Here is a 21,431-nt window from a genome sequence, read left to right on the forward strand (position 1 = left end):
TTTTTTTTAAACAGTCTCACTCTGTCACCCAGGCTGGAGTGCAGTAGTGTGATCTCGGCTCGCTGCAACCTCTGCCTCTCAGGTTCAAGTGATTCTCCTGTTTCAGTCTCTCAAGTAGCTGGGATTACAGGCGCGTGCCACCATGCCTGGCTAATTTTTGTATTTTTAGTAGAGATAGGGTTTCACCATGTTGGTCAGGCTGGTCTCGAACTCCTGACCTCAAGTGATCCTCCCACCTCAGCCTCCCAAAGCGCCAGAATTACAGACATGAGCCACCGAACCTGGGCAATTGTTATACATTCTATGCATGTAACAAAATATCACAGGTACACTCCATAAATATGTACAAATATTATGTATCAATAAAAAATTTTTTTAAAAAGAAATCCTTCAGATCTTGGTAAATGGTTTGACTGTTGCTCCTTTCATTGGCATGTGTCAGGAAAATAAAAGTTAAAATGCTTCACTTACCACTCTCCATTTCTTTCCTTCCAACTCCAACACTGGGGCATGTTTCTGAGAAGGATGAGATTTAGGAGATGTGGGACTTGGAGTGTGACTTTTGGTAGGAGATCGAGTTTGCCCTCCTTGAGCACGCAGGCTGGGATTTTTGTATGTCTTCTGGTCATCTGTGACATGGCGGAGCCCTAGGAGGACAACACACATGGACACATTTATTTTATGCAAAGGGAAATGTCTCTAACTTGCTAGATGAACATGATGTAAATAAAGAGCATAAGAACTTTTGGTAATGTAACTTTCAAAACAGTCTAGTGCTTTGTCCAAGTCAGGATGCAGGAGCTGAGTCCTGTACAAGTTTAGAGTTGATGGAAGCACCGTAAGTTGTTGTTTTTGGTTTTTTTTTTTCTGGAAATGGAGTCTCCCTCTGTCACCTAGGCTAGAGTGCAGTGGCGTGATCTCAGCTCACTGCAACCTCTGCCTCCCGGGTTCAAGCGTTTCTCCTGCCTCAGCCTCCTGAGTAGCTGGGGTTACAGGCATGCACCACCACGCTTGGCTAATATTTGTATTTTTAGTAGAGACAGGGTTTCACCATGTTGGCCACGCTGGTCCTCGAACTCCTGACCTCAGGTGATCTGCCCCCCCCTTGGCCTCCCAAAGTGCTGGGATTATAGGCATGAGCCACTGCACCAGCCAAGTATTTTCTTTTTTTTTAATTTGAGGAACCTCTTCTGTTGAGATATAAAATGATAGACAAAAATCCTGCAAAGAGCAAACTACCTCATGAAAAAGGATCACGTCTTACGTCTTCTCTTATGGCTAAATCATTCTCCAGACACAGCCTAAAAGGTTAGAGCATTCCAGTGAGTATATATCAGAATATGGAACTGACTTTATGAATCCATTCCTTTACTTTGCAAATGAGTTTCACAGGGCATCCAGAGCCAGTTGGAGCCAGAGAAAAATTTAGAATTTTGGATTCTTAGCTCCAAGCCCAGTATAGTGGGATATAATTCTTTGACAAGCCTGTACACTGCTTCAGGACAGAGGAGCTAATGTTTGCCATTTTTATTTATTTACTTTTATTTATTTGGAGACAAGGTCTCACTCTGTCACCCAGGCTGGAGTGCAGTAGTACACTCCAGCTCACTGCAGCCTCCATCTCCTGGGTTGGAGCGATCCTCCCACCTCAGATTCCTTAGTAGCTAGAACTGCAGGTGTGTGCCACAATGCCCAGCTAATTTCTGTTTATTTTTGGTAAAGATGGAGTCTCACTGTGTTGCCCAGGCTGGTCTTGAACTCCTGGGCTCAAGCAATCAGCCCACCTTGGCCTCTCAAAGTGCTATGATTACAGGCATGAGCCAGCATGCTCAGCCTGCTATTTTTATTTCATTTGATCTTGATGCCTTGGTTGTAAATGATGACGTGCAAGCACTGAGGGCTAAAGCAAGGATGCAGCACGGTGATCCATTTAGAACCCAGAGTCTCTGAGTTCTTCTTTCTGGTCTACACAGTGACCCCCTGAGCCCCTCTGCAAGGACATAAGGAACATGGCAGGCTCCTGTCTTCCCAGCACCAGCTGCCCCTCTCCCTGCATGCTGGAGGCAGGGATGGAGTGATGCATCCATCACTGGGGCTCTAGTGGCTCATTGTATCTGGGAGCCAGAGGGAAAGGGAGGCAGCTTCCAGGTCTTGTTTTCTCTCTCACCTTTCGTAATTGCTTCTCCCTGGTTAAGCTGGGCAAATAAAGCTGAGCGTGAAGGAGAAGACTCCTCTTTTTTGCCTTCATTCTCGAAAAGTGGAGGTGGCCCTGGAGGAGGCGGAGGAGGAGGGGGTGGAGGAAGGCCAGGCCCAGAGGAGAGGACAGAAAACGCTGATACTGTGGATGCTACAGGACCCTGAGAAGAGAGAAGACACAGCATTGCATTGAGACTGCGCCTTTGCTGGGATTTTGCCCAAGTGAGTCAAAACCTGCTGCCGATGAGGGAGTGGGGTTGAAGCCTCAGCAAAGGCTCCCAGAGGGCACACCTGTGCGTCATGGGTCTGTTTGGGAGGGTCTGAACCATGGCCGCTCCAGCTTGGGAACATGGAACATGACTTAGCTGTGTGGCCCTGTCAGTAGGATCTGTGTGGTGATGAGCCCTGCTGCCAGATCAGAGGCAAACGAGCCATACTCCCAAGTCCAGGTCCAAGGCTCAGGATCTAAATGACACCGGGCCTTGGCCAATTTAGAATCACAAGAAAAAAGTGATCCAATCGATAAAACGATTAGCTCTTTTGAGACACTGGAAACTGTAACCACCAATGGGGTGTGGGGGAGGGTAAAAATATTCAGTGGTGATTGGATGCTTCCAAACATTTTTGAGCAGTGAAAGAGAGAGATACAGAAACTCTCTGGACCTGATTTTCCAAATATGCCTGCCTCAAACTGACCCCCAAACAGGGACCATATGTGACTGGGATGCTTGTCAAACCCAAAGGTAATGAGGGTCCAGGATCCATATGACTTTTCATCAAACTGTTAGTGAACCAACTGAAAATTAGATTCTTCCTGATCCAAGAGCTATGGTTATTCTTATGTTCACTGCTATGTAAAGCACAACCTTTGTTTTCAGTATGAAAGCCTAACAAATTCAAATGGCAATACGACGTGATAGACAAGAGAGGGACTTGCTTTAGTTCAGTTTTGCTTTTTTTTTTTAAGGAGACAGGGTCTCACTCTATTGCCCAGGCTGTGTGCAGTGGCGTGAACATAGCTCATTGCAGCCTCAAACTCCTGGGCTCAAGCGATTCTTCTGCCTCAGTCTCCTGAATAGCTGGGACAGCAAGCACGTGCCACTCTGACTGGCTAATTTTTATTATTTATTTATTTTTTTTGTAGAGATGAGGTCACACTATGTTGCCCAGGCTGGTCTTGAACACCTTAAGTAATCCTCCTACCCTGGTCTCCCGAAGTGCCAGTTTTTATGGACCCCACAGAACTTAGAACTGGTAGTATAGAAACACAGATATACCACAAACTTGGCCTATATACCATTTTGCTTTTATTTATTTATTCATTTTTGAGATGGAGTCTTGTTCTGTTGCCCAGGCTGGATGGCAGTGGCGCGATCTCGGCTCCCTACAACCTCTGCCTCCCAGGTTTAAGCAATTCTCCTGCCTCAGCCTCCCGAGTAGCTGGGATTACAGATATGCGCCCCCAAGCCCAGCTAATTTTTGTATCTTTAGTAAAGACAGGGTTTTGCCATGTTGGCCAGGCTGGTCTCAAACTCCTGACCTCAAATTATCCACCCGCCTCAGCATCCCAAACTGCAGGGATGACAGGCGTGAGCCACTGTGCCTGGCCCTGTTTTACTTTTAAACCCTCAAGTAGAACTGTGTATCTATAATAGGGAATTATAAACAAATCCAATAGTCAGGAAGCTTAAAAAATTGGGAGTAATGGAAATGTGGCTTAGATTCATCAATTTTCAATATCAAATGTGAAAGGTAAAACATTACGTAAGTGCCAAATATTAATGAAAACAGAATATCCTTATTGTCATAAACAATTTACTATTATGCAGTATCAAAATCAGGGATTCTTAATCTTGGCAGGGCGCGGTGGCTCAAGCCTGTAATCCCAGCACTTTGGGAGGCCGAGACGGGCGGATCACGAGGTCAGATCGAGACCATCCTGGCAAACACGGTAAAACCCCGTCTCTACTAAAAAATACAAAAAACTAGCCGGGCGAGGTGGTGGGCGCCTGTAGTCCCAGCTACTCGGGAGGCTGAGGCAGGAGAATGGCGTAAACCCGGGAGGCGGAGCTTGCAGTGAGCTGAGATCCGGCCACTGCACTCCAGCTTGGGCGACAGAGCGAGACGCCGTCTCAATAAATAAATAAATAAATAAATTAATTAATTAAAAAAAATCTGTAGTAGTTTTCAGTTAAAAACAAAACAAAACATGCTGGCTCAGGCATGGTGGCTCACACCTAGCTCGGGCATGGTGGCTCATGCCTGTAATCTAAACACTTTGGGAAGCCGAGGAGGGTGGATTGCTTGGATGGCTTGAGCCCACGAGTTTGAAACCAGCCTGGGCAACAAAGTGAGACCCTGTCTCTACAAAAAATACAAAAAATTAGCTGAGCATGGTGATGCATGCCTGTAGTCCCAGCTACTGTGGAGGCTGAGGTGGGAGGATCACCTAAGCCTAGGGGGCAGAGGTTGCAGTGAGTCGAGATCATGCCACTGTACCCCAGCCTGGAAAAGAGTGAGACCCTGTCTCAAAGCAAAACAAAACCAAAAAAAACACGCTATTTTCAAAGTACTTATATAATTCCTATTAAAGCGTAGAATTACCCTGAAAATAAAATATTATTGTCTTATTCAGAATGCATGTTTTAGAAACCCTGCAGGCTGGAGGCCTCATCTCCTGAAGATTTAATTTGCAGTGGTCGTTGTTTCTAATAAAGAGCAGCCTAATTCCATCAGGTTTCTTAGGTCAAGTAGAAAATGATTTCACAGTTCCTGAGACTGACCATTTTCCTCACCAGTATTTGAAATGTTTTCTCTCTTACTGGGATAAAATTTGAGAATTTGCTCTGAATCAGAAAGAGAGTATAATGTAAGCTTTGGACATCAAACAGTATTCTAGTCCTCAGACACTGAGAACCACCAAGTATTACTTTTACTCATAAGTACATCATAACTCATACAGCTGGTGAAGGGACAGCCCCCTCCCCCAACATCTGAAACACTGCAGCTTTATAGTCCTATTTTGTGGAAAGGGGAGACGATGCTGGCTTCTAAATCTTAGAATGATTTAGATGGCTGGCTCTCAGAATTCAGAGACTCTCTCTCCAAGAGCCATTAAAGGACCCTGAAACTAAAAAGCCACATATTCAACTTTTTGGAACTTTGATACATTCAGATGGCTGGCCCAGGAACAGGAGACAAAGGATTTAATGCTACAAAGTTGAAAATAAAAGCCAAAAAATAAGGGAACTCAGGACCAGTTGAAACTCCATCTTGGACTAATCCTTTGTATGTCCTGGCTCATTCCCATATCGGCCCCTGCAAGAGTACAATACCAGGTTCTTGTTTCCAAGGTTACTTTTCAATTAGCATTCAGGGGCTTTGCCGTGCAGTGGACTCGGAATCGAACTGCTTAGATGTTCCCTTCACTGGGTCTCCGTGAGCTGCCCCTTGCAGAGTCACTCATCTTTGCCTCCTTCTCTTCTCATTCTGGGGAGATGACAGCACATGGCACGGGAACTTTCTACATTCTCCTATGTCTGGCCACAAGTGGAATCACAGCCTGACATTGTCTTCAGATGTCCCAAGAGAAAACAGAGAGGAGGACGGGCGCGGAGGTTCACACCTGTATGTAGTCCCAGCACTTTGGGTGGCCGAGGCGGGTGGATCACCTGAGGTCAGGAGTTCAAGACCAGCCTAGCCAACATGGTGAAACACTGTCTCTACTGAAAATACAAAATTTAGTTGGGTGCGGTGGCTCACGCCTATAATCCCAGCACTTAGGGAGGCCAAAAATTCCAAAGACAACTAGGCTGTGTCACAGAAATACTCTTGCGGGTGGAGGAGGCAGGGGCATAGGCATCTGTATTTTTTGACCTTCCCTAGGTGATTCCAATCTGTAGACAAGTTTGGGAATAACCATTCTTTCCTATATGCTGAAATTAATCTTAATAATGACAACCATATTACTGAGACTATACTGAAATATCTGTTTAGCAGAAAATATGGCAGGAAATCAGAAACGCTGTTTAAATTCAATATTAAATGGCCAGTCAATGGTAAAGAACATTACCGAATCACATCTCTGCTTGATTCTAAAGCTTTCTTCAGGGAAATCTTTTATGCTATATTTGGACTTGAAAAAGTCATGGCCGGGCGCGGTGGCTCACACCTGTAATCCCAGCACTTTGGGAGGCTGAGGCGGGTGGATCACCTGAGGTCAGGAGTTCAAGACCAGCATGGCCAACATGGCGAAACCCTGTCTCTACTAAAAATACAAAAATTAGCAGGGCGTGGTGGCGAGCGCCTGTAATCCCAGCTACTCAGGAGGCTGAGGCAGGAGAATCGCTTGAACCTGGGAGACAGAGGTTGCAGTGAGCCGAGATCATGCCACTGCACTCCAGCCTGGGCAACAAGAGTGAGATTCCATCTCAAAAAAAAAAAAAAAATGTCATTAGCCAAATTAAAGGAAGGTACAGGCTACCTTGACTCATATGTAGTGCAGCCTGTGGGCCTCTGGCTAGAATACATATGACGGAAGTATTGGGAAGTGGTGCAATTCTGGCTCAGTTTTTATCTCCACAACCCCTTGTTGCATCCCCCTGATGCCTTTTAGCAGTTGACTGAGCTCCTACAGCACCTCTGGAACCAGTCTTGATCCTACGGGAATATAAGATGTCTTGTGCTTTGACAATTACGTCACCCTTGATGCTGGTTTTGTTGTGACTCTGTGTCCTGCTTCTAGAAACTGGCCTCTTGCCTCGTTCATTTTTCCTGAGTACCCACTGGGTTGCAGTAGTGGGGTACATGTACCCAGATCTTGACTCTCCATCTAGGGCTCAAGTTGTTCTGAGATAGGGTTGTGACCTGTCTTCTGGAGACTAGAGATGGAACAACCCAACCCCTCGGGGTGATTTCCTTTTAAAGATAGACTCTCATGGCAGAGGTAATGTACCAGGTTGTTTAGACTGGATGAGAAGGCAAGGATCAGATGAGAGCCTGCAGCCTTGAGTGCCGATCAAGGGATCCACTACTTCTCCATCCCAGTGGGTAACTGTGGGAGAATAGGCTCTGTGGGACAGCAGAGCTCACAGGAGAGGGGGCATGGGCAGAGGGCAGGTTTTGTATCCTTTACAATTTGAGTTAGGTCAGTCTAGAGATACAGAAGGATCGCTCCCAGATGGGCAAACTTGTCTAGGAGGTGCCAAGAACGAGGGCTGGGGAGAGCCTCTGCACTAACAGTACCTGTCCAGAAACCCGACTGAGAGGGGTAACACATGACAGGGTTCTCTTCCCTACCATTTACCAGTGAGAGTCTTGAGAAACTGCAGCCGTAGCCTGCAGACTGCATTCGTGCCTCTGCAGAATGAACACAGGCTATGTGGTTTGGATCTGCACATGGAGAATTCAACAAAGACACTAAATAAGAGATGGTGTTTACTTGTTAATTATTAGAATATTTCTGGTCCTTCTCAAAAGAAGGTTTTTCTTAATAACAAATTCTTTTACAGTATGTTTTGTCCTAACAATTAGTTTCATTTTATTTCTACAGTGTAGAATCGTACATCTAAAAGCTTCCAGGACCTACAGGATTCTGATGTCATGTGACTTGCACAAGGCCACATGGACAGCAAAGTGAAGCTGAGAACTGAATGGCGGTATCCTGGCGTAGGAGCCTGAAGGGAGGCAGACTTAACCTTAGTTAAGGAGCAGTGATCCACACACAAATGCTTTTTTAAAAAACAACTTTGTTATGTTGATGAAATGAGTCACTTAAGTATCTTAGAGCCTCAGACTGGGAATAATGAAAAAGTACATTCTATTGGAGTCATTGTAACCGTGGCTTACAACTTAAAAAAATGAGGCTGGGCGCAGTGGCTCACGCCTGCAATCCCAGTACTTTGGGAGGCCGAGGTGGGTGGATCACGAGGTCAGGAGATGGAGACCATCCTGGCCAACAGGGTGAAATCCTGTCTCTGTTAAAAATACAAAAATTAGCTGGGTGTGGTGCACACGCCTGTTGTCCTAGCTACTCGGAAGCCTGAGGCAGGAGAATCACTTGAACCCAGGAGGCAGAGGTTGCAGTGAGCTGAGATCATGCCACCGCACTTCAGCCTGGTGACAGAGGGAGACTCCGTCTCAAAAAAAAAAAAAGAAAAAAAGAAAAGAAAAGCTACACATCTATAATTTTAAATGCCCATATTCAGAGTACAAAAGTTCACTTCTGTTTCAAGAACACAGCACAACACCTAAAAATGCTGCATTTAAGGTCTATTAAGATTAATTTTGAGAGCAGATATTCAATTATATACTTTTTTTGGCACGAAGACTTTTTAAAAAGCTACTGTACTGCAAATCCCTTTCTCTAAGTTAATTTCAGCTGTCCTGGGAACAGCTGCCTCCTCTATTTTTAAATATATGAACTGTAGCTATAAAATAATGAAACTCATATGCAGCATGTGGAAAGTTTGTGATTCTTTTGGATACATATACTATATATAACATATAAGTATACTCTATTTAATATCGTTGTATACTAACGTACATCAAAATTTGTTTTCATTAAATGTTACTTCTTGAAACACTAATCGCTTTGTTACTTTAGATTTTATTTTGAAAGGGAAAACACTTCCAAGTTCTTTTTTTTTTTGGGTGGGGGTTGAGATGGAGTTTTGCTCTTGTTGCCCAGGCTAGAGTACAATGGCATGATCTAGGCTCACGGCAACCTCCGCCTCCCGGGTTCAAGTGATTCTGCTGCCTCAGCCTCCCGGGTAGCTGGGATTACAGGCATGCACCACCACACCCGGCTAATTTTTTTTACTTTTAGTAGAGATGGGGTTTCTCCATGTTGGTCAGGTTAGTCTTGAACTCCCAACCTCAGGTGTTATGCCCACCTCAGTCTCCCAGTAGGCTGAGATTACAGGTGCCCGCCACCACGCCTGGCTAATTTTTAAAAAATTTTTAGTAGAGAAAGGGTTTCAACATGTTGGTCAGGCTGGTCTCAAACCACTGGCCTCAAATGATTCACCTGCCTCGGCCTCCCAAAGTGCTGGGATTACAGGTGTGAACCACTGCGCTCTACCTAAACTCTAAGATTTTTCAAACCCAGCTGGGCACGGTGGCTCACGCCTATAATCCCAACACTTTGGGAGGCGGAGGCTGGCAGATCACCCAAGGTCAGGAGTTCGAGACCAGCCTGGCTAACATGATGAAACCCTGTCTCTACTAAAAATACAAAAATTAGCCGGACATGGTGGTGCACACCTGTAATCCCAGCTACTCAGGAGGCTGAGGCAGGAGAATCACTTGAACCCGGGAGGTGGAGGTTGCAGTGAGCCCAGATCATGCCACTTCACTCCTGCCTGGGGGACAGCAAGACTCTGCCTCATAATTTTTCAAACCCAACAATAGGGGTAGAAGAGAATTTGGTTTGAGTAGAATCTAACTATTTATAGTTGGATTGAAAGTGAATTGAATAACTAAGGCTGCTTTGTCAGTCCACTAAACAAACATTTACCAAGGGCTACCTTGCTGGGAACGGGGTACTCGACGAGGAAGCAGGCATATGTTCTGCTTTTTCAGAAGCTCATAATCTAGTGGGGATGGCAGAGGCACGAAGAAGTAAGCGTAGATGCCGTGTGATATGAGTCACACATCACATGAATGAAGGATGCTGGGGTGCAAAGGTGGAAGCGACCAGCTCTCCTCAGGATGGCCTGGGTGATTTGCAGATATCTTTATCCTAAAAGGAGAGGCGAAGCGCTTTAAGCATGGGGGGAATGTACATAGACAATATTGATCTCCAACTTTAAGTACAGGTCAGACAACCTATTAGTGTTCTTACCCATTTTTAAAAAGCGGAGACCACTCTTTTTCTGGCTGGAACCATGGAGGGTGTAGAAGAGAAGAAGAAGGTTCTCGCTGTGCCAGAAACCCTTAAGAAAAAGTGAAGGAATTTCGCAGAGCTGAAGATCAAGGGCCTGAGAAAGAAGTTTGCCCAAAAGATGCTTCGAAAGGCAAGGAGGAAGCTTAGCTATGAAAAAGCAAAGCACTATCGCAAGGAATATAGGCAGATGTACAGAACTGAAATTCGAATGGTGAAGATGGCAAGAAAAGCTGGCAACTTCTATGTATCTGCAGAACCCAAATTGGCGTTTGTCATCAGGATCAGAGGTATCAATGGTGTGAGCCCAAAGGTCCGAAAGATGTTGCAGCTTCTTCCCTTCGTCATATCTTCAATGGAACCTTTGTGGAGCTCAACAAGGCTTCAATTAACATGCTGAGGATTGTAGAACCATACATTGCATAGGGGTACCCAAGTCTGAAGTCAGTAAATGAACTAATCTACAAGCGTGGTTATGGCAAAATCAGTAAGAAGTGAATTGCTTTGACAGACGACGCTTTGATGGCTTGATCTCTTAGTAAATATGGCATCATCTGCAGGGAGAATCTGATTCATGGGATCTATACTGTTGGAAAACGCTTCAAAGAAGCAAATAACTTCCTGTGGCCCTTCAAATGATCTTCTCCATGAGGAGGAATGAAGAAAAAGACCACCCATTTTGTAGAAGGTGGAGATGCTGGGAACAGGGAGGACCAGATCAACAGGCTTACTAGAAGAATGAACAAAGGTGTCTACCACGATTATTTTTCTAAGCTGGTCAGTTAATAAACAGTACCTGCTCTCAAATTGAAAAAAAAAAAAAAAAAAAAAAAAGAAAAGCGGAGACCAAAAAAAATCAAAATATCACCTGACAGTCTCTTGGAACAGGTGGATTATGTTGCTCACAGCACAACTTTTGTTAAGATGTTTCTTCCATAAAGCTAGCTTAGTGGTAGTACTGTTGTGAGCCACCTGTCTTTACATATTTGTGGAGATTGTACATAAAGCCACACAATGAAACAGCTGACATGCCATGGCACTGTTCATGGGTGTTTCCTCTTCCTCATCCTTCCGTTATGAGCCCTTCCTCGAACTCTCCTTCATGGACACAAACATACACTCCCTTCCGTTTCGCAGTTAGATTCTCTTTAACTGCCCGTCTCTGAACCATCCTGGCCCATTACCCACCCGGCTTACCATTAATGATCTCGAGGTAGCAGTGACAACTTACAGGTGTCCAATTATATACTTTAAAAGCAGGTTAGGCCCAGTGCAGTAGCTCATCCCAGTAAAGTAAAGTAATCCCAGTACTTTGGGAGGCTGAGGTGGGAGGGTCATTTGAGCTCAGGAGTTAAGAGATCAGCATAGGCAACATAGTGAGATCCTGTCTCTACTAAAAGTCAAAAAATTAGCCGAGTGTGGTGGTTACGTGCCTGTGGTCTCAGCTACCTGGGAGCTGGGAGGCTGAGGTGGGAGGATTGCTTGAGCCCGGACGATTGAGCTGCAGTGAGCTATGATGCCACAACCGCACTCTAGCTGGGAGACAGAGACCCTGTCTCAAAAACTAAAAGCAGTTTCAAAATCGCAAAGCCATTTCAATCACAAGTACACTTACATCTTCATGCTACAACTATAGAGACTAACAATGCTTTACAATTGAACTTTTTTTTGTTGTCTCACTATGTTGCCCAAGCTGGTCTCAAACTCCTGGGCTCAAGAGGGCCTCCCACCTCAGCCTCCCAAAGTGACAACTGAACATTTTAATAAAATACTGTTTATTAATTTTTCCAAAAACAAAGAATCCCAAATGGCCTTTATTAATATGGAACATAAAATATGAGGATGATAAGCCTCTCATATAGCATAATAGGAGGGAGTGATTAAAAGAAAGAACTACCAGTTTTAGAACTGGCCTAATGTTTTATACACATAAATCAGATGGTCTTCCTTCGCAAATTCATATTGTAGGGTGTGTGTGTATGTGTTTTTTTTTTTTTTTTGAGACGGAGTCTCGCTCTGTCGCCCAGGCTGGAGTGCAGTGGCGCGATCTCGGCTCACTGCAAGCCTCCCAGGTTCACGCCATTCCCCTGCCTCAGCCTCCCGAGAAGCTGGGACTATAGGTGCCCGCCACCACACCCAGCTAATTTTTTTTTTTTATTTTTAGTAGAGACGGGGTTTCAGCATGTTTGCCAGGATGGTCTCGATCTCCTGACCTCGTGATCCGCCCGCCTCGGCCTCCCAAAGTGCTGGGATTACAGGTGTGAGCCACCGCACCCAGCCAGGGTGTGTTTTTATACATATATATATATATATATATTTTTTTTTTTGAGACGTATTCTTGCTCTGTCGCCCAGGCTGGAGTGCAGTGGTGTGATCTCGGCTCACTACAAGGTCCACCTCCCAGGTTCACACCATTCTCCTGCCTCAGCCTCCCGAGTAGCTGGGACTACAGGCACCCACCACCACGCCTGGCTAATTTTTTGTATTTTTAGTAGAGACGGGGTTTTACTGTGTTAGCCAGAATGGTCTCAATCTCCTGACCTCGTGATCCGTCTGCCTTGGCCTCCCAAAGTGCAGGGATTACAGGTGTGAGCCACCGTGCCCAGCCAGGGTGTGTTTATATTTTCAATGTCAAAACTAATTTCTTTCTATTTTATGCAAGATGTACACTGATCAGTAACTTAGTGAAACTGATACCTTTCCAAATTTGTTAATTTCCATAATAATTTGCAAATTTTACATTCATATTTATAGCACACTTTTATTAGAAGACAACTATAGTCAAGTAAAAAGGCTGCACATAAACTAAAAGATGATCATCCTGTATAATGTGAGTGTAACTGAATTGAATTTATGATTTTTGTCTCCATTCTCTTATTTTTATCACTTATTGGAATTAAAACTTCTTTTTTTTGTAGAGATGGGGTCTCACCACATTGCCCAGGCTGGTTTCAAACTCCTGGGCTCAAGTGATCCTCCTGACTTGGCCTCCCAAAGTGCTGGGATTACGGGCGTGAGCCACTGCACCTGGCTCCACTTCTTAGAATTTTGAGACTTCTGTCAATAAAAACAAAGTTTCTGGGGGCCTTTCCAAGAACACAGAATTGTTAATAATATCACAGTGAAGTGCTGTATAATATTTTAAATGTATGTTTATTAATCATTTTTAAAAAGTCAATTTGGGGAAAACAGAACACTACTGGAATTTCAGATTTCCATGAAAGTACTAACGGTGCTTAAATACAGTCGAAATAAAAAGACGGTCCCACAAATATGAAGGAATTGTGGGGCCCATTTGGATCCGTCTTCTTCAGAGGCAAAGCTCCAAACACCCTTATCCCAAGATACAAAACCCAGGGGAAAGGTCATAAAAACTCAGATCTCATGGTTTCGTCGATGGTTTCATGATTCTCCACTCCTCCCACCCTCCTGCGGTCCCTGTATGCCATTCCTCTGATGACCTGGAAAGATCTGAGCTTTGGCAGTAGATGAAAAAAAAGACAGAACAGAAAGCAAAGTTGCTTTGGAGAAGTAACAACAGCTTAAAATCAGAAAACAGCCTGGGAAAAACATGTGTTGTCTATATTAGTACCTGTAAACCAGTGAGTTAGTGTTTTTATGTTTGCTTTTCTCTTAATTTATGCAGATGCTCCTTGACTTATACTAATGGGGTTTCATCCCATAAACCTATTATAAATTGAAAATATTGTAAGAGTCAAACATGCATTTAATACACCTAATCTATTGAACCTCATAGCTTTAGCCGAGCTTAACGTAAAAGTGCTCAGAACACTTATATTAGTCCACGGTTGGGCAAAACCATCTAACACCAACTGTTTTACAATAAAGTGTTGAATATCTCAGGTAATTTATTAAATACGGTAGTGAAGTCAAAAACAGAATGCCTGTATGGGCAGTCAAACCGCTACCTGTATACCCAGACGTGGCCCTTCAAAAAATGTAGGTGGTGATTTCTGTTCTAACATGCCCAAAGTAAAAATTTTTGATAAAAGCAGACCAAGCCCTCAGAGCAGAGTCCAGAAGAATATAACGAACACACGGCCAGGCACGGTGGCTCACGCCTGTAATCCTAGCACTTTGGGAGGCCCAGGCAGGTGGCTCGCTTGAGGTCAGGAGTTTGAGACCAGCCTGGCCAACATGCCAACATGATGAAACCCCGTCTCTACAAAATACGTAAAAATTAGCCGGACATGGTGGCACAAACCTGTAATCCCAGCTACTCAGAAAGCTGAGGCACAAGAATTGCTTGATCCTGGGAGGTGAGATTGCAATGAGCAGAGATCGTGCCACTGCACTCCAGCCTGGGCAACAGAGCAAGACTTTGTCTCAAAAAAAAAAAAAAAAAAAAAGGCCAGGCGCGGTGGCTCAAGCCTGTAATCCCAGCACTTTGGGAGGCCGAGACGGGCGGATCACGAGGTCAGGAGATCGAGACCATTCTGGCTAACACTGTAAAACCCCGTCTCTACTAAAAATACAAAAAATTAGCCAGGTGTGGTGGTGGGCGCCTGTAGTTCCAGCTACTCGGGAGGCTGAGGCAGGAGAATGGTGTAAACCCGGGAGGCGGAGCTTGTAGTGAGCTGAGATCTGGCCACTGCACTCCAGCCTGGGCGACAGAGCAAGACTTTGTCTCAAAAGAAAAAGAAAAAGAAAAAGAATATAATGAACACAATCTAATATGCTCAAGTGATCCAGATATTCCGCATAAATTGCCTTGATATGTGGCCATAATTATTAGTTTGGCTTTGCTGATATTTAGATCAAATCTGGAATTTCCAGATTGTCTTTTCTTCTTGTCTGCCAGCTTGAGAATACAATTTCTCATAAAAAAGGAAAGATAAAATTAAATTTTCCATGGGAAAACTTTCCAGGGTTAAAGATAGCAAAGTATACTCATCAAAGAAACAAACTCTAGAGGGCCAGCAGTTATATAAAGACCAAGAGGGACATGTGGCTTGAATTAGCTGGACAGCTACTCCATTTGGCCAGAAGGGCCTAAGTCTGAACTACCACTAAATTCAGGTTTTTTTTCTTTCAGATTTCAGGGGAATACAGAAATGACTGTACTTTCTCCAATTATCCATACTTAGTAGATAGTAGAGGTGAGGGTTAAGGCAAAATAATAGCTGTTAGAAGGATCAGTTATCTTTGGCTCCATATTATATATGCATTTTGTTTATTTAGGGACGCTCACTTTGCATCAAGAGTGCAGATTGGACCAATAAACCGTGGCCAGGGCTTGCTTGTGTGTTCTATTTTTTTTTTTTTTTGAGACAGAGTCTTGCTCTGTCACCTCGGCTGGAGTGCAGTGGCGTGATCTCGGCTCACTGCAATCTCTGCCTCCTGGGTTCCAGCGATTCTCCTGCCTCCGTCTCCCAGGTAGCTGGGACTACAGGCATGTGCCACCATGCCCGGCTAATTTTGTATTTTTAGTAGAGACAGAGTTTCACCATGTTGGCCAGGCTGGCCTTGAATTCCTGACCTCAGGGGATCTGCCCACGTCAGCCTCCTAAAGTGTTGGAATTACAGCTGTGAGCCACTGCGCCCAGCCTCTGTGTTCTATTTTATGAAGGGTGTGTTTTACCTTTAGAAGATAATCTGCACCCCCCATTTCCCTTTTTAAGAAAATAGCTTTTGCTTAAGTTAATATTACCTTGTGTTTCCTGAGTTTATACGAACTGAGAATGAAAGGCAGTGAGTGACAAGGAACAGGAGCAGAGGAGGTGTGGGCAGCCGATGGGTGTTCCTGTAATAAAATACATTGTCCATTCCTTTCCTATCACTGGACAAAAGAAAAGACACATTTTGGCTGGATGCGGTGGCTCACGCCTGTAATCCCAGCACTTTGGGAGGCAGAGAAGGTTGGATCACCTGAGGTCAGGAGTTTGAGACCAGCCTGGCTAACATAGTGAAACCCTGTCTCTACTAAAAATATAAAAATTAGCTGGGCGTGGTGGCACATGCCTGTAATCCCAGCTGCTCTTGAGGCTGAGGCAGGAGAATAGCTTGAACCCGAAAGGTGGAGGTTGCAGTGAGCTGAGATCACACCACTGCACTCCAGGCTGGGCGACACAGCAAGGCTCCGTCAAAAAAAAAAAATAATAAAAATAAAGACACATTTTTATGCAGCTTTTCAAAGACAGACACCATCTATAGTTAATGGACTAACGCTTTGGAAATTTCATTGTGATGACAAATGAATACAGTGGATTTAGCAAATGTGTTTGAATCCTATCTGTTTTCAATCACTGCTGTCCCAGTACCAGGGTACCAGTCACTGTTGCTGACCCCAGGCTGAATTGGAAATGGAGCCTGCATTCAGTGAGCTGATAGCTTAGGAAGAGAGGACATTTCTGTGTTCCCAGATGTGGCAGGCACTTGGCTCCCAGTCTGTGAGTCTTTGCTCAGGATGTGCTTAGTTTGGAAGGCTCTTGCCCAATTGACTATCTGGAAAACACAGCCTTCAAGCCTCAACCAAAATGTGTCTTTCCTCCTTTTGCAGGGTTTTAAGAACTCTCTTAGGAGGGAATTCCACAGAGGGAATTCCACTGTGGCACAGTGCCTGAAACATGGTAAGTGCTTCATAAACATGTTACTGAATGAGAAAATAACTACTGTATAAGGTAGGAAATGCTAAGCATCACAAAAGAAATGGAGAGTATAAGAAGTGCTATGCAGCTGTTGAGGATGGACGGAAGGATAACTTCCAGCTTGTGGTGGACATGGTGATAAGTAGAGGTTGGAGAAGCTGCTGCTGCTTTTTTTTTTGAGATGGAGTCTCGCTCTGTCACCCAGACTGGAGTGCAGGAGTGCAGTGTGTGATCTACGCTCACTGCAGCCTCCGTCTCCCAGGTTCAAGTGCTCAGCCACGGCGCCTGCCTAATTTTCCTATTTTTAGTAGAGACGGGGTTTCGTCATGTTGGCCAGGCTGGTCTGAAACTCCTGGCCTCAAGTGATCCACCTGACTCGGCCTCCCAAAGGTGCTGGGATTACAGGCATGAGCCACCGCTCCCAGCCCAGAGAAGCTTCTTGAGTGAGGGCTGTTTCGGTAGACCTTGAAGGATGGACAGGATTTGATGTAAGGAAGAAAGAGGAAGGGGATTCTAGGAGCTGGGCACATGAACACTGTCATTATGATAAATGAAATGGAATTGTTAACAATCACATAAGAACTTACAGATCCACATCAGCGTCGTCTTTCAAAACATGATCTTCGGATGCTACAGACTTCTTTTATGAAACAACTACTACTCAGAAAAATGTCTTTTTGGTTGCCTTCAGACCTGTTCACGAAAACATGTGCACCAAATACTCACTTATGCCTTTATACTCTGCTCCTTTGAACTGAAAAGAGTATTACTCGAATTGATCCCTCTCGGAAGAGGGTCTCAATGGAGTTTGGCCACGTGACAAGATAAAATTCATTGTTAAAGAAAGATTATTTGCCACTCCTGAATGACCCCAAAGAGATGGGCCAAGGGCTTCATCTGCTGTTGCCCTCTCTTACTCTAGGCTTGGGAGGGACATCGAGATGGAGCAAATCACTCAGCTGTGGCAGTGACTGCTGGGAGGCTCCATCTCGGGAAGTGGGGGCGGACCAAAAACCAAACAACAAAACCTATGGCAAAGGAAACAACTTCAAACACCACAGGGCCCCACCTTCTCAGCATGATGCATAAGGATTTCACCATCTGGTCCCAACCTGCCTTTCTGGCCTCACCTTTTGCCACATTCAGCTCTGCGAAACCACCAGCCTTTCTCTCAAAGTACACTGTTCGTGTCTCAAAGTACACATGCTGAATTCTCTGCCCCAAAACTGCCCTTCCCTTTACTGTTTGCCTAGGGAACTCCTGCTCACCCTCAAGATCCAAATCAAGTGTCAGCTCTTTTGTGGCTCTTCCCGCCCACCCGGGAAGGAGTCTAATTCACAAGGCTTATTTTCCAACCTAGCTTTGTATTGTTGTTATTTATTTACGCATCATAATAAAATCCCTGCTGCTTTACGGAAGAACTGTAGTACACATATAATGCCTGGTGTGTGCTTGGTACATGGTAAGTAGCCAATAAATAGTTACCAAGGAAGTGAATTACTAAATAAATAAATGTGTAAAAGTGAATGATTTCCCTATGACAACTCCTTTGGCCCAACTTAAATACAGCAGAGCAGTGCTTTCCAAACTTCACTATGCATAGAAATTACCTAGGAATCCTGTTGAAAAGTAGGTTGTGATTCGGGAGGGCTGAGGTGGGGCCCGAGAGCCTGAGATTTCTATGTTTTTTTTTTTTTTTTTTTTGAGACAGAGCCTTGCTTTGTCACCCAGGCTAGAGTGCAGTGGTGCGATCCCGGCTCACTGCAACCTCTGCCTCCCAGGTTCAAGCGATTCTCCTGCCTCAGCCTCCTGAGTAGCTGGGATTACAGGTCTGCACCACCACGCCCAGCTAATTTTTGTATTTTTAGTAGAGACAGGTTTTCACTATGTTGGCCACACTGGTCTCAAACTCCTGACCTTAGGTGATCCACCCGCCTCAGCCTCCCGAAGTGCTGGGATTACAGGCGTGAGCTACCGCGTCTGGTCAAGGGGCCTGAGCTTTCTAACAAGTGCCCAGGCTGCTGTTGGCCCCAGAACCACACTGCACTACAGGATGGGCCATGCCTTCCACGTTGTCCTGGTCTATGCAAGCGTCATGCCTTGTGTGTTTCCCCAGCATGCTGCTCCCCCCATTCTATCATGGTGCATTGCTTATCTTCTTCAGCTAGAACGTGCATTTCCGTGGACAGGAATTGTGTCCAAAATGCCATCTATCCATCTTTGTATTCTTAGCCCCTTGCCCAGAACTCGGTGCATAGTAGATGCTTAAGCCATATTGGTTTAATTATGTGGTCTCTGTCAGGCTGAACTCACAGCCACTTCCAACCTAACTTTATTATCTATTTGTGCATTTGAGGCTCCTTTGTTAGTTGATGACATTCTAACCCCTGCTGAGCAATGTGGAACCCTTCCATAGGAGAATGAAAGTAACTGGCCACCCAGAGCCCCAGAAAGGACCTAGAAGCCCAAACTTAACTAAGTTTAGAACGAAGCAGCTGTGGTCAGGTACACTGGCCAGAGTCACTCCGGGGGAAGAGCCATAGAGGAGAATAGTGAGCTTTGTCATCCGACAACCAACACATCATCTGAGACTCTGCCCATTCACTTTGATTAATAGCCCTAAGGTGTGGGTTTGGTACAAGTTCTAAATGAAAATTTGGATATAAAAGCTTAAGAACAGTTTTCTCTTGTAAATAGCAAGAGGAAGGCAGAGAGGCCTGAAGACTTGAAAACATACAAGGCATACATATTCATATTTAATGACATGCCACAGAGTCTACGTTATTTATAATAAGTCAGGATACCCTCTGGCTGAGTTTTAATTTGATCAAAAGTAAGCTATTAAACTTCTGCTTTGTTAACAGACCATTTGGCCTTTACGCCAAGAAACAGAAAGAAAAGAAACACCTACCTAGAGGAAAACAAGTGATCCTAAAGTGTTTTGCTTTGGGAAAAATGAAACACCACCTCGTCTATAATTGTAACCGCCCCCAACTACTTGCATTTTCCTGGAGGTTCAGGAGAGGCTAGGATGGATGATAGTGTATAGGATGGATTTTAAAAACCTGTATTATTAAGAATTACATTGGCTGGGTGCAGTGGTTCATGCTTATCATCCTAGCACTTAGGGAGACCAAGACAGGCGGATCACTTGAGCCCAGGAGTTTGAGATGAGCCTGGGCAACATGGTGAAATCACGTCTCTACAAAAAATAAATAAAAATTAGCCAGGCATGTTGGTGCACGCCTGTGGTCTCAGCTACTTAGGAGGCTGAGGCAGGAGGATCTCTTGAGTCCAGGAGGTCAAGGCTGCAGTGAGCTGCAATCGTGCCACTGTACTCCAGACTGGGCATCAGAGGGAAACCCTGTATCAAAACAAAACAAAACAAAAAGCAGTAACAACAACAAAAAAAATAGAACTACATCACTATTACCTAACACTGTACATGCATTTATCCATATGCAGCTTTATTCTGCTCTACAAATAATTATATTCTATTTGTTCCCAAAGCTAACGTAATTCAAAAATACAGGAAAGGACAGAAATATGTCAACAAGTTTAACATCCGAAAGTTAATAAAATAATCGTATTTATTCTGCTCATAGAATTCTTTACATGACCTTTTTCTGATCAAAATTTTCTGAACAGAACTTTTTTAGAACAGAATAATTGTCTGCAATTATAGATTCACAGAAATGAACAATTTTGTAGGGAAAAAAATCAATTATTTCAGTAATTATAAGTGTAAAGACTAGGCCTTAGTCTTTTGGCTTTAGTTATCTGATTTGAAGGAACTGCCAAGGAATATTACAGATCTGACCAACTGCTAGGGATCCTAAGTAACAGTGTTGCTATTGGGTTTCTGCCAAAATGGATCAATTTATTCAACAAAGTGCATTTGAAACTTAGCACTGAGGACATGACACAAACTCATAAGAAAAAGAGGTCCGATCGCAAGGATGAAACTAACTGAAAACAGCAAGTAGCTCCTGGTGTGGGGTCTTTCTAGTTGACAGCTGCCTTCATGTTAGAAAAAAGCTCATAGAAATGACAACGTTCCATTTATTACGGTAAATGTAAGAAGACATTCCAGACAGATTACTCCACAGCTGCTTCCTCCCACCCAACTCACCCCCACCCCACCCCGGCACACTCGCACACACACGTGGACTCTCTTCCAACCACTGGCCTCAAAGTTTGGCATTTCACCCTGACAACTGAACAGGGCAGCAGTTGCCCGACACAGCTGCGGTCTGGAGGCAGAGGTTAGGAGATGGGATCAGGGACTTTCAGCTCCAACTGTTAACTCAGGGAAGGATGATTTTGTAGAGCCACGTGCCCTTGGACAGGCCGGGTCTCAAACAGCAAGCTGTCAGTTACTAAAAACCCCATAGAGTGCAAATCTCAAAATCCGATTTGAAAACAGGAAAAAACAACAATTACTGAAAGTACTTGAGATGTTAAGTCGTCATAAACTTTTCATGGTGCAAGTAGGAGTTTTGTGCAATGGACTGTGTCTGTTAAGACGGAATGGGTTTTGTTTTTTTTAAAAAACCTCTGGGCCGGATGCAGTGGCTCATGCCTGTAATCCCAGCACTTTGTGAGGCCGAGGCAAGCAAATTCCTTGAGCTGAGGAGTTCGAGACCAGCTTGGGCAACATGGCAAAACTCTGTCTCTACAAAAAAATAAAAAGATTAGCCAGGGGTGGTGGTGCAGGCCTGTAGTCCCAGCTGCTCAGGAGGCTG

At 44.5% G+C, this 21,431-nt stretch overlaps 1 protein-coding gene and 1 pseudogene across 5 annotated transcripts in view; one reads left to right on the forward strand and one right to left on the reverse strand.

The window, feature by feature from the left end:
* Positions 1-21,431, reverse strand: part of CAP2 (cyclase associated actin cytoskeleton regulatory protein 2) — a 164,795-nt gene that overhangs the window by 15,259 nt on the left and 128,105 nt on the right. For all 5 annotated transcript variants that reach the window (XM_023209801.2, XM_023209803.2, XM_023209800.2 and 2 more), the window contains 2 exons: positions 2,168-2,357; positions 472-647 (listed from right to left, as the gene is read on the reverse strand). In XM_023209801.2, coding sequence (XP_023065569.1) covers positions 472-647; positions 2,168-2,357 — 366 coding nt within the window. The remainder of the gene's footprint in view (positions 1-471; positions 648-2,167; positions 2,358-21,431) is intronic.
* Positions 10,083-10,912, forward strand: LOC116418812 (annotated as a pseudogene).

Source organism: Piliocolobus tephrosceles, chromosome 5 (assembly GCF_002776525.5).
Source record: "Piliocolobus tephrosceles isolate RC106 chromosome 5, ASM277652v3, whole genome shotgun sequence".
Classification (NCBI taxonomy): domain Eukaryota; kingdom Metazoa; phylum Chordata; class Mammalia; order Primates; family Cercopithecidae; genus Piliocolobus; species Piliocolobus tephrosceles.